General features: G+C 47.9%; 1 protein-coding gene across 1 annotated transcript in view; it reads right to left on the reverse strand.

Annotated features, from left to right (window-relative positions):
• The window catches only part of USP31 (ubiquitin specific peptidase 31), a 54,111-nt gene that overhangs the window by 10,292 nt on the left and 30,907 nt on the right, over positions 1–12,912 (reverse strand). The window contains exons 6-11 of the mRNA XM_026650692.2: positions 12,247–12,391; positions 7,677–7,857; positions 6,514–6,625; positions 4,593–4,687; positions 2,283–2,360; positions 1,647–1,776 (exon numbers count right to left, since the gene is read on the reverse strand). Coding sequence (XP_026506477.1) covers positions 1,647–1,776; positions 2,283–2,360; positions 4,593–4,687; positions 6,514–6,625; positions 7,677–7,857; positions 12,247–12,391 — 741 coding nt within the window. The remainder of the gene's footprint in view (positions 1–1,646; positions 1,777–2,282; positions 2,361–4,592; positions 4,688–6,513; positions 6,626–7,676; positions 7,858–12,246; positions 12,392–12,912) is intronic.

The raw sequence follows: 12,912 nt of genomic DNA on the forward strand, positions 1-12,912 counted from the left end.
TGGCTCAATGGAACACAGACAAATACACTGCTGAAATCAGTCTGGCTCACCAGGGTGTTAGTATTGTTAAATTACAAGGATGTGTTTAGTGTTTAAGTTTTATTGAATGCTTGCGAGCTGCTGCATGCATTAATCTCACATATAACGTCTGTATCCCATACTGTAAGGTAATATTTGAACATTTGCATTCTAAGCCTTTGCAACTGTGCAAATCACCAGACAGGAGAAACATTATTTAGTGTGAAATGCTGGTCTCCCACAGAAGGGGTTCTATCCTGCCTCACAAGGAAGTCCCATCATCGGCAGATGGGCTAAAGTGGAACATCAAAGGGCAAAAGACTGTTTACTCTGCCCCCACATACCATGAGGACAAGTCTTGCAAGTGAATTCCTCCCATCAGCTCAGTTTGCAGCTCAAAGCAGAAGAGGGCCAAGGGTATAAAAGCCCCTAACAAGGAGGGGCTGTATCTCTATGCTGCTTGGACTCTGGAGGACAAGGATTATTTGACATAAGCAAAAGATCCCCCAGGTTTAGCCCTAAAGGTCATATAGAGCTTGCTTATCATAGAAACTTTTATTATCTTTTAAAACTTAGACTGCAACTCATTTGTGCGTATCTATGTTCCTGCTTTAACCTTGTAAATAACTCTCTTGTATCCTTTCCCTACACAATAAATCTTCAGATAGTTTATTATAGGATGGGCTACAAGCGTTGTCTCTGGGGTGAGATCCAAAGTGCAAGTGACTTGGGGTAAGTGACTGGTCCTTTGAGACTGGAAGTGTCCTGAGCATTGCTGTGATACTTGGTGGAAGGGACGTTCTATCACAAAAGTAAGCTTACTAGGGTGGCAAGACAGAATAGGGGGTCCCCAAGGGAACTGTCTGTGACTCCGTGGTTAGGCTGTGATAGTGCCCGAGGAGTTTACACTTGCTAACTGGTGGGTGAAATCGACGTATAGAACTCACAGCCAGTTTGGGGTTGGTCCCTGGTTCCGAACAGCCTGCCCTGAGGCTGGTCCTCATGCTCTTGAGCCACTGCAGAACAGCTTGAACTTAGTTTTGGGACTACACTGCTTCCTATCGGTAATTACAGCCCCCTGCCCAATTTCATGTTCTGGATTGTTCCAGCCCGTTTCATGGCCAGGCATGCAGATCACATGTGCATGCATTAAAGTGACATTTGCATGTTAGCCTCCTTTACAACCCCATGCTTATCATGCACAGAACATCCCTCCCAGAAGCCATGAAAAGGCTGCTCTCTGAAGGAACCGGATACCAAGCTGGCAATCTCTCCCTCTAATGTCCCCAGCTTGAAGAAGTCCTTCTACAAGAGGTTAAGTAACTTGGAAACACACAATAGCATATTCCCATGAGAATAAAGAGAAGCCCACACTGTCTCCAGACTCTCGTGAAGCACATCTGCAGAACGCATTACCCCTTCCAAAGGTGGACACTGCCAGAGGGGGAGAAGGATTTGAACCTGGGGCTCTGACACCCCAATGAGTCATGTCGGCAGAACAGCTACTCCAGCAAACTAGTGCATCTCGGCAGCACCGGAAGTGACTAAAGCAGCAGAGAAGATGGAATCCCCTTCTCCTCCCCAGCTTCCCGCTCCATATTGAAAGAGGCCAGGTCCTGGACTCCTACCTGTTCCTCTTTGGTGTAAAGTTGGAAACACTGAGATAAAGTGCAGGACTGAGGCTGGTGATGAAGCTCCCTCTGCTGGCGGACACTTTCGGAGTCTGGGACGTACTCATCCTCCATGTTCACAAACAAACTGCATCAGGGAAACAAGGCATTTACCAGTTGTACAATACACACCCCAACGTTACAGATGAGCCACTGCAGGGCTGGAGGTATTGCTTGCTTGATCTGTCCCATCCCATAGGGAGCCAGCCTTGGTAAGAGGCTGCTCTACAACAACTAACTTAAAGCAAGAAAGGGAAGCAGTTTTCACTCAGCCTTCGGTCTGGATCAGGTAGCAGAAAAGCCACCCGATGTATTTCCCTTAAGACCCCTCTGACATGAATGGGAGCTGTGCACATGGAGCAAACGGTTTGGGATTGAGAAGCCAGCTCGGATAGTACGGAATCCAGGCTAGACAGAAGTAGGGATCCCACCACACAGAAGCTCCAGTCGCTAGATCCTCCTGTCTTTACAGCTACAGTCTCACCTGAACATCTCAGAAGCGGGAGATTCTATGGGATTGAACAGTTTGCTGCATTTCCTATCATGCCAGGCTGTTTGCCAATATTTCCCTGCAGTTAATGCAATCATACTTACTAATCTTTAGTCTCTTTGTCCCATTCTACCACCAACTTCACATGAGCAGTTCCACCCTGTCCACATGATTTCAGTGCCCTGGAGAGAGAAGACGACATCGTAGGGTTAGAAGAGCATTGGGTCTAAAACTCCAGTCACCCTGTACCGCATGTGTGTGTATCTATATCTATACCCACTGTGCACCCTCAGCCCCTGAGCTAACCTAGCAGGGCCCTATGAAGCAGGAACTCAGCTGGATCAGAGAAGCAAGTCTTTCAGCTTAGCTACTACTGCCGCTAACCGGCTGCATCAATACAGACAGGCTACTCAAAAAAAAAAAATCCAGCAAGAACAGCTTATCCATAAAGTCTCCATTCACAAGAATGACCAGATATTCTGGGGGATTTTCCTTCGTGCTATCAGCAGGAAATAGAATAAAGAAATGATACCAGAAACAAACTACTTGTCAATTCATGTGTTAGACACACTTCACTGTGCAAAATGGAGCAAGGAAAACAACTCAAACAGCAAGTTATGAAGCCAGCAACACGTGTGACCAGAGAAACAGAGCATGAACCAGATTTTCTGTTAGCCAACTGGATTCCAGCATTTTCTCCCTTGAAAAATGGCTGATTTTGTCTGTAATCAAGCCTGTCCCATGCACAAGACTGACAAGAATTTTAAAGGGTTTCTCACATCCAAAATTGGAGGCCCTAGCCACTCAATGTACTATGGCACATAACAGAGAAGAGTGGTGCCCACGAAACTTTGCCCCAGTGAACTGGCCAAATTCCAATTTGGGATCTACCTGTGGCATTTCATTATGCCTAAGGATATGATTCTGTCACGGAGGTCACAGATTCCATGATTTTCCAGGCTCTCTGACACTTCTTCTGGGGCAGGGCTGAAGCAGCAGCTGGGGTTGGGTCAGCACCCCTGGTGCTGGAACAGTGGCAGTCAGCCCCTGCCGCAGGAGCAGCCCCTCCGGCCAGCCGGACTGCCCCCAGCACGGGGCGGCAGCAGACAGCCCATGCCGCAGGGGGCTGAAACAGCTGCAAGCCCCCAGCAGTGATCTATTTGTTCATCCATTCCCCTCTCCCCCCACGCACAGGGTATTTTTAGTAAGAGTCAGGGACAGGTCATGAGCTTCTGTGAATTTTTGTTTATTGTCTGCAACCTGTCCCTGACTTTTACTAAAAATAACCGTGAGAGAATCTTAACCTTAATTATGCCCATCACTTCAGTATTTTATTGCTGACTATCATATTCCTTTGGGGACAGATTCTTGCTTCATTCCCTGTCTTCAGGATAACGCAGTAATGTCACACACTGCTGCCATGGTTTTGCATTCCAATCGATTGTAGCTACATATACGACTCTGCTCAACACATTATCCAAGCACCTAGATGAGTGTGCATTGCAATGATGGGTGAAGTGGTTCTTGAGTAAGGTTCCTGAAGCGTTGTGGGATGAGAGTAGTAGGGAAAGACAGAATTACTATAATATGTTCCACTCTGGGGGCAGAAATCCAATTTTAGAGATGAGATTTTTAGAGCCCGCAGGTCCCTTCCTTGTTTTCCTTCAACACTAGCATGTCTAATGCCAGTTAACAGCCGGTAAGTTGAACTCCTCTCGCTCCTAGAGATGGTCCCATCCTGGGCACAGCTGAACACAGCCCTTGCTCAGCCCTTTGGGGAGGCTAGCCCCCAACTCTGCCCCTTCTGCCTGCACCCTCCCCATGGCCAGATCCCCAAGACCCCCTCCCCCCACCCGCCTCAGCTGGAAGAGCCCCGGGCCAGCCGAAGCCCTGATATGCCCCATGCTTTTGATATGCCCCATGCAGGTTCTGGGGCGGCTGAGGCAGCAGTATGTGCCGCCTCAGCCACCCTGGAACCTGCATGGGGCATAATAAAGCAAAAACTTTGCCGCCAAACCCCGCAACCGGGGTCCGGCAGCCGCGGCAGGGGAGGCAGAGCCTCCCCTGGCCATTAGACCTGCCGCCCATGGGGCCTGCAGTCATTTTACTCCCTTAGTCTTTTACCATCTCCGGCGTCGCACACCTGCCTCTCAAAGCTTCTCTCCCCATCTATTTCCAATCACTCGCTCTCCTTCTCCAAGTGGCACCAAGTAGGAGTTTTCTAATAGAATTTTCTGACAACAAATATAAAATACGCCCATGGCCCCAGGTTTAGAAAGTCTGTCTATGCTCCCACACGTAAGGCACCCGTCTCCTACGGACTAAGCAGCAATACTTTAACTGCAACACTAGAACAAGTGAGTAGTGAACTGGGGAAAAACTGTGCCCCACAGGGGGACAAGGGCCGCGCTTACCGTTCCACAGTGGGGTGGCAGAGGGGCCGCTCCTCCTGAGGTAATAGGTATGTTATGCCCACAACACTAACCACCCGCAAGCTGAATGGACACACCTATGGTAAACAGGGGAAAAAAGTGAACTGGTTGAGTGACTGAAGTTAGATTTATTCTACAGGACTGGTTCATTCCCTGCAAGTGCCAAGGCAGGATCTGCCCCTCTGAGTATGCGTTTCACAAGTAGATTAAGTTCTCGTGGCTACTGTGCTAAGAGTAGATGTTCCTGCACCTGGGACACGTGAAAGAGCCGAGGTTTGGGAGAATCACCAGAAATTCCTCCGTAGTGATAGGCAATGTCTCCTCTCTCCCCTCACCCGCTTGTTCTTACACAGACTTTTCCAACAGATATGTCTGCTCTAACAGCCACCTAGCATGCTTGTGGGAGCCATGAACACATCAACTAATGTTTCAAAGTCTTTTTTAAGGCAGATTTCTCAGTTAAGAATGTTAATGGCAGAACTACAAAACAAAGGCTGGCACGTGTTTGATCTTACAAATGACTCATTACAGCTTCAAGCCTCAGATTTTTGCAATTTAAACTGAACAGTTTGAGGCTTATTGAGTGGGGGTGTGAGGAAAATGAGCAATCCTCTCATTGAAACAATTATAAGCAAAGGACTAACTGGAGCAAAAGCTCCCCAGGAATAGAGATGGAAAGATCAGCATGGGTTCTAAACAGACCACCAAAGTACTAAGGGGACAGGAAAATTCTCAGGCTTCCCATCTAACCTGATCTCAGCTCCTCCATCCACCTTATGCAAAGACCAAAGACAAGCAGTGCCTGCATCAGGCTGAAGCCAAGCACTCTAGTGCGCCTACTCCCCTTGGCATTGCATTTCTCACGCTCGCCTCAGCTCAGAGCGCTTGGCAAAGAGATTTTCTCTTTTAAATGCAGAAGTTACGTCCTGATCACTAGATGTCTGACCTGAGAATGAAGTGACTATCAATATGGCACGCCAAGAACATACAAGCACTTTACTCCGTATTGGAGGTGCCCACCCCTAGGGCAATCCCTTTGGTGCTCCCCAGAATGGGTCACACACCAAATTTCAGACACCTGCTCATCCCAAATTTTGCCAAGCCCAGGCTTTTAATATCAGGGGGAAATTCCAAGTATGAGACCTGAACACTGGGTGGCTATCGTTTAGACCAGGGGTAGGCAACCTATGGCAAGCGTGCCAAAGGTGGTACGTGAGCTGATTTTCAGTGGCACTCACACTGCCTGGGTCCTGGCCACCGGTCGGGGGGGGAGGGGGCTCTGCATTTTAATTTAATTTTAAATGAAGCTTCTTAAACATTTTAAAAAGCTTATTTACTTTACATACAACAAGAGTTTAGTTATTTATTATAGACTTACAGAGAGAGACCTTCTAAAAACATTAACATGTATGACTGGCATGCGAAACCTTAAATGAGAAGTGACTGAATGAAGACTCGGCACCCCACTTCTGAAAGGTTGCTGCCCCCTGGTTTAGACCGAAGGGCTCTGTTCTAAGGGGTGTAAAAGGCAGAGGTCTCCGTTATGGAAGGAAGCGTAAGGCAAGAGTTCTTACAGCATGCTGCTCTCGGAATGGTGAACAGAGCTATTGACAGAGATCCTTTACGCAACAGCCATAGGAAGCGGACTTCATTCAGCCCCTGCCCAGGCCGAGCACCTATATGTTTTCAAGGTGGTAAATAAAAGTGGGCAATTCGGCAAACGGCACACACAGGCTGACTGTCAGACTGCACACTACCCCCGGGCATATATTTCACTTAAGGAATATTCCATCACCACACACAGCACCTTCGCCACCTCCAATCAACTGGATTCTCCACCAGCTTTAAGCTACAAAGACAAAGAGGTGGAGATTCCAGGATCAGAAGTGTCAGTCTGTCTTACCTGAATGCAGGCTGAGGGCCGCAGAATATTTTGCATCTTCTCCAGGATTTCCTTCTGGAGGAGATCCCACACAATTGTTTTCTCCAGGTGCAACACAAAGGGCTGGCCAAACCTATCGAAGGGAGCAACGTTTTAAGAAACTGTTAGAAGATTAGTATTTTTGAAGGGACGATCCTGATTCAGTTGATGTTATTTGCCCCCTCTCACTGCATGTCTACAACCCTGAATAGCATCAACCCTAAAGCTGACACACTGTATGAGATTTCCAGCAATGGCCTAATTCTGCTCCCAGCAGAGTCGATGGCAAAGCTCACCCTCTCCTCGTTAACTCCAGTTACCACCTCAGGAAAACACATAAGGCCCAATTCTACCCTCACCCCACCTCCACTGACTTCAGTGGAGCCCAGGCCTCAGAGACCTATTGAGATCAGAATCAAGCCCAGATGGATTTTGGGGGAGGGAGGGAGGGTGAACATTCAGGGGTACACCCTGGAGCACACAGGGACAAGTTACTGTTAAGGCTGTCTCAGCGGTCACATTCAAAAGGGCCTTTTCAGTTGGTTCTAACTTCCCACCAACAAGGTCCCATTTTCAGGCTGAAATGTTGGGGTCCAGCCCCTACCTGAAAGTGAGTTTTTGGAAAGTGTGAACATCAATGGCTCAGCCATTTATCAATACAAAGACGAGGAAGGAGAATAAACTTCTCATTATAAAATATTTCCCATGCCCACTCGAGCACCCCAGCAAGAGCCGGTAGAGCCTTGACATTTGGCAGGGAGGCACATCAGGTACGAGTGTGAACAGCACCACCCTCAAAGGACAGGCTGGGCTCATCAGAGGTGATTTCAGGCAACCTGACGGGATCTAATTCCCTGTGACACACACAGCTCCCATTATGTTCACAGAAGCTGCGCCCATTTAACTGCAGACTCAACTATTAATGGTTTCAAATGAATCCAATGGCTACATCACTGAACATATGTTTTTAGTGGGCCAACAAGTCTTCACACCTCACTCTGGCTCCCAGCAAGAGTTCGGACTTTACACTGTGGCTCCAGAGAGGTGTCTATGCTGTCGTCCCAGTACATGGAGAGTTACAACAGTGAATCCTGGCTTTCCATGGAGACCACGACCAGAGGTGTAGCCTGGAAGCTGGCGTTTACCTTTTCCCCTGCTGTCCGGTAGATGCTCTGTTGCAGACCAGCAATACAATCTTGTCACTGGCTGCTGAGCGAGTAGAGGTTTCCTGTTTCCCAGACTTCACCGCCCCTTGTGTATAAGATAATGTTCTGTGGTGGTCAGTGCCATATTTCAAGTTATTCAGGTTATTGTTCACATGAATTCCTGAAACATTAGGGGAGAGAACGCATTTTAAATGTTTTTCCTCTACCACTGGGTCCTTGTGCCCTCCACTGACAGGGGAATGTCAACATGCTCTCAAGAAGCCTTCTTCTAATTTAGAACAGCACGTCAGTGTAAAATCAGGGCTTCTAGATTGGGTCATTTATATTAAAGTTATTTGACAATGAATCTAATTCAACAAAAAAGTTGTTTTTACATACATGATTATTTCTATACAACAGAGATACAATATAGAGCACACACACACACCCACCCCAGTATCTTACACTGAAAATTCAGTTCAATTGTTGCATATGCTCCTGTAATTTTAGATCAGCTCATTTTGTTTGTATGTAGAAGGAGAACTGTTTGAAGGAGTAAATGAAAAAACCCTTGCTCATTTTCAAATATAAAATTTTGCTTTTGTTCTCCTACATCCCACTCTCAGATGTTTCCTCCTCTAGTTGGTGAAATCTGTACTCTGCCAAATTGCCAACAGAGCGCCAGCAAATCCAGCTTCTTTTGGTTTCCTTCTCTGCCTGTGCACCAGCAGCATGCAGTTCAGCTGGAAAATGCATGAATTGGCTGAAGCATAGGTTAGCACGAGCTGTTACAAAGAAGACAGGAGAAACTCATTGCTTTCATCCTGCAGGATCTGAGTTACTCCTATTGACCTGAATGAGAGTTACCTAGACAGGGAGAGAACAGGGGCCCAAGGGCCTTAGAAAGAGAGGGGCACATTTTGTTTATTCCTGAAACATCACCAGCAATCTGATTTTCATAGCAAAATTTTAGCTTCTTGGGTTGTGTCAGAGTTCAGGACAACTGCCACTGTCCCTTTAGCATCCCAAAAGGTGTACCCACTTTTGTGCTTCCAGACCCCCAGCTGTTGCCAGAGAGTGAGTGCCCTTGCTGGGCCACTAACGGGAAATATAGGGACAGGTGCCCTGAACTGTAACATATACGATAACAGTGTATTTGGGATCTGTAACAATCTGAATTGCACAAGTGCCAACAGCAGTAAAAGCAAGTACTGAAGAAGGAAAAGCACAGAGACAACTGTCTCAGTAGTGAAAAGAAATAGCAAAAAGACAGGGGAAAACGAATTATGAACAGCTGAAGAAAAAGGGGCTGGTTGAGTTATGCAGAGAAATGCTTTCAGAGCTGATTCGTCTAACTAATCCATTTGTTGTATTCTAATGACCAGCTGAGGAATGATGGTTCAGAAAACCTCCAGCCTGCTGGAGGAGGATCCAGCAGATGGAGAGCCCTGCAGGGAAGAGACAAAGAGGCACAACCATGTTCCATCCAGACCAAGCCCACCACTGGAACAGGAGTGGTGGACAGCTCACTAGCTGGAGCAGGAGAAGCTGCAGTTGGAGCGAGACAGAGTGCGTCTGGAAACCCAACAGCATGCAGACCAGGAGCAGCAGTGTCTGTATGAGAGAGAAGAGGACAAGCAGCAGCACTACTAGCTCCAGATAGAGAGACTGCAACAGCAGAACAGTGGTCGGAACCAGTCCCCAGTTCCTGTCCTGATGGGCGGTGTACCTCGCTTTAGGGAGGGGAATGATAGGGGTGTGTTCCAACATGCTTTTGAACTGGGGTGCTAGCTGAATAAAGCAGGGGAAAAGGGACATGGTAAGGTACCTTGCTCCACCGCTGTCTGGGACAAAGGCCTTGGCCATTTTTACCCTTATGGGAAGTGAGAACTATAAAGATGATGACAGTTAACAAGCTTTGTTACAAAAGTTTAAACTGACCCCAGAAACATACAGGAGAAGGTTTCAGGGAGTTTAGAACAAAAGGGACATGATCTATGCTGAAGTTTCAACTCAAATGAGGAGTTACGTAAGGAAATGGGGAGCTGGTTGTGGGGTGACCATGGTCAATGAGACCTGCAAATTAATGGGGCTGACAGCCTGAGCTCACCCTGTCAGCACCGGAGCAGAAGGAAGGGCCCAGGCTGTCAGCAGCACGGCAGGGGAGGGCAGGGCACCCAGGCTCCAGCGGTCAGTGTCCCACAATGCCCCACTTCAGTTGGCGGATTGGATGTGCTCTGGTGAGGATGCGCACCACCGACAGAAGGCACAAGAAGGAGCTTTAATTACTGTGGTGGCTGTAAATCAACTTCATTTTGTAGTGTAGACAAGTCCTCAGTTAGCCTCAGACAGGCAAGGACAGGCAGAGGGCATGAGAGCAAAAATGCAAAGAGAGTAGCTGACGGGGGAAGGGGCATCACATTTCCACTGCCCATGTCCAAGAGGAGTTTGGTTACATCCCCAAAGCATGCAGACTGAGAGGCGAGGGGATGAGAGTGCTTGTTGCTCAGGAGAAGGGACGAGACCTACTGACTTAAAGGGAAATTAACTGGGCCCTAAAATGCAGATCAGGAAATGAAGTTCTCTGCCAGCCCCTCAAAGGGACCGCGGGGCAGAACAGAGCCTGATGGTGGCAGTGTCTCCAGCCAGAAGTAGGGAGACAGGCAGCTGCAGTGCACTGACACATCTACCCCAGGTTGGGAAATGCACAAGTACAGGGTAAGACAGCTACTGGGGAGATAGTGAAGGATCCTGAGCCAGGTGGGAGAGGGAATTCTGCTCACCTTGACTCAGTGGGGGTGAAGGGGGTGGACAAAAGGAACCAATGGTGTGGGGGATCAATATTTCATCGCCTGAACCCAGAGGAGCTAAGGTGGGGCCACGGGAGTCCCTAGAGGCCAAATTCAGGGGAGGTGGGGCAGAGAAAGGAATCTGGCTATGGGGGAGGTTTGAAGACACCCCCTTGGCTTGACTTTTCCTGTTAAAAGCAGTGCATTGTTGAGAGCCACTGCAGAACTATTTCTCTCCGTGGTCCAAAGAATGGCTGCTTGTAAAACTCCTGGATGGTGGGAAATAGGGAACCTCAATCCAGAACTGAAGCAACTGACCCCTTAGGGCACCACAGAACAAGACACATGCTCTCTAGAAACTGCATGAGAAGTGGGAGAATCAGGTCTCAAGTTTCCATCCAAGAATTTGGGGTAACAGGGCAAGAAGATGCTTCTGAAAGCTCAGTCCCATAGGTTTAAAGTAGAAAATTATGTAGGATGTTGGACAGACAATGCCATACATATTTTTGAAGGATGTATGCTGGTTTGCTAGCAGAAGGTTTGTTATCTGAACAGGTGAAACGTAAAACAGAGAAGTAATGGCACAGCTGCCATCCAGGGAATACCTCCGCCCAGGCATTCAGTCAATGTGTTCCCCTAGAATGTCGGTCAGCACCCTCATTACACCCACTTCTGTAGGGGGAGAGATGTGACAGACTGACAATATCCTGAATGAGCTTTAATTAATTAAGTTACACCTTATTGAATTATGGTTAATACCTCTGGGGTACACTGCATTAGAAATTCAAGTGTTTATTTACTATCATGAGATTGTATGGAACTTCTTTAGCAGGAAGACAGGATTAATGCGGTCTCTGAAAGGTACTAGGCCCATCAAAGATCTTTTTGCAACATGCGTGAAGTGGATTTCCTAGGAAGTACCTGGAGGTGAGGGGAATGCCAACCTCCTGAAGAGAGAGGCCCATTTTGTACCAATTACTTGCTTCTGGAAACTCCAGATCAAAGACCCCTGAACTGTATAATGTGTGAACTGAACATGTTATGAGTGTGCTCGTTCTGAGCTGAAGCTGTGATGAACTGGTAACCAAGAACTCTCCTAGGGAGGGGTATTGATGGACTTATCCTGCCACAATTCATATAAGGCTTGGGGTTCTTAGTACACTTAAAAGCATGTCTGTAGGTTCTTTTATTGTTTTTAATAGGTCTTCTCCTCAGTGCTGTTTACCAGTAGAATAAAGTAGGCTTGCTTGGGAAGTCTGTGTGGTAACAAATCTGTAGCAATTACACTTGTTATCCATCTCTAAAAAGAGAAAGCATGCAGGTGTTCTTGAGCAACTTATCCGTGCTGGGAAGTATACCGTGAAGGCAGGAAACTGTGCAGCCTGGAGATACCAGGTCAGAAGGAGAAGGAGACGGACACGTCGCCACCCAAGAGAGGCACCAGCTGGGGAGCTGGAAGCCTGAGTGAGTGCCCTTGCTGGACCACTAAGGAGAAATACAGGTGCAGTTGCCCTGTACTGTAACAGGTTGCTCTGCACCACCCCTCCGCCACAAGGTCTGGTGTTGCCAGGTTCCAAGGTAAGCCATCTAGGTCTGGAACGCCAGCCCATGGAAGCAGAGCTCGATTCAGAGTCAGCAGACCAGGAGACACTCCACGTTCCTCTCTAGGCCTAGGACATATATAACCAAATGCCCCCTTTTCAAACAAATTCCCCATAGCCAATACTCCAGTAGGGGTGGAGTTGGGGGGGAAGGGGTGTTTAGAAGACCTACCCACTTACCTCTCTGACTAAGGATCCCCTCAGGCCTAAATATCTCAGGGGTCTCAAAGGCAAAAATGCAGTCACTGTCCTGAACCGTGTCCAGGTCATCAGTGTCACAGAAGGAGCGATGGAACCCATCGTAGTACATCTCCGTCAGCACAATCTACAAGGCAGAAATGGAACAGCAGCCATTAGACCATCAGTGCTGGCCACCGCTGAGCTGCCAAGCTCTCAGGATGGGGAGAGAAGTTAACGAATGGACTTTTGCTGAAGTGTTCCTGACGGAGGATGGGAATTCTCCAGTCTTACAGTACCAGCCAATAAGGAGAAATGGGGGAGGGTCTGGCCATGAGGGAGCAGCTGGGATCAAGGGAACACATGCAGGGGTTTTCATGGGACCCTTCGAGTGTCATCTTAGTAGTTTTCCCCTAGGAGTCTCAAAACTCCAGGACATTTCCCATGAGCCCCTGCTGGTTTCTCAATAGTGAGCAGAGTACACACGTGCACACACCGTCACTGTAGGGCTGTTAGGCAGAAGCACCAGGCTTTCCCTTCCTCAAGTAAGAGAGCAAAAAGGAGCAGAAGCAGCAATGCAGCCTGGAGGCCTGAGCAGGGAGCTGGTATAACCTACAGGCAGCCAAACCGATTCCTGTGAGAGTTACACGCAAGAGACAATGAGTTCAG

Source organism: Terrapene carolina, unplaced genomic scaffold (genome assembly GCF_002925995.2).
Source record: "Terrapene carolina triunguis isolate 2854851 unplaced genomic scaffold, T_m_triunguis-2.0 Scaffold93, whole genome shotgun sequence".
Taxonomy (NCBI): Eukaryota; Metazoa; Chordata; order Testudines; family Emydidae; genus Terrapene; species Terrapene triunguis.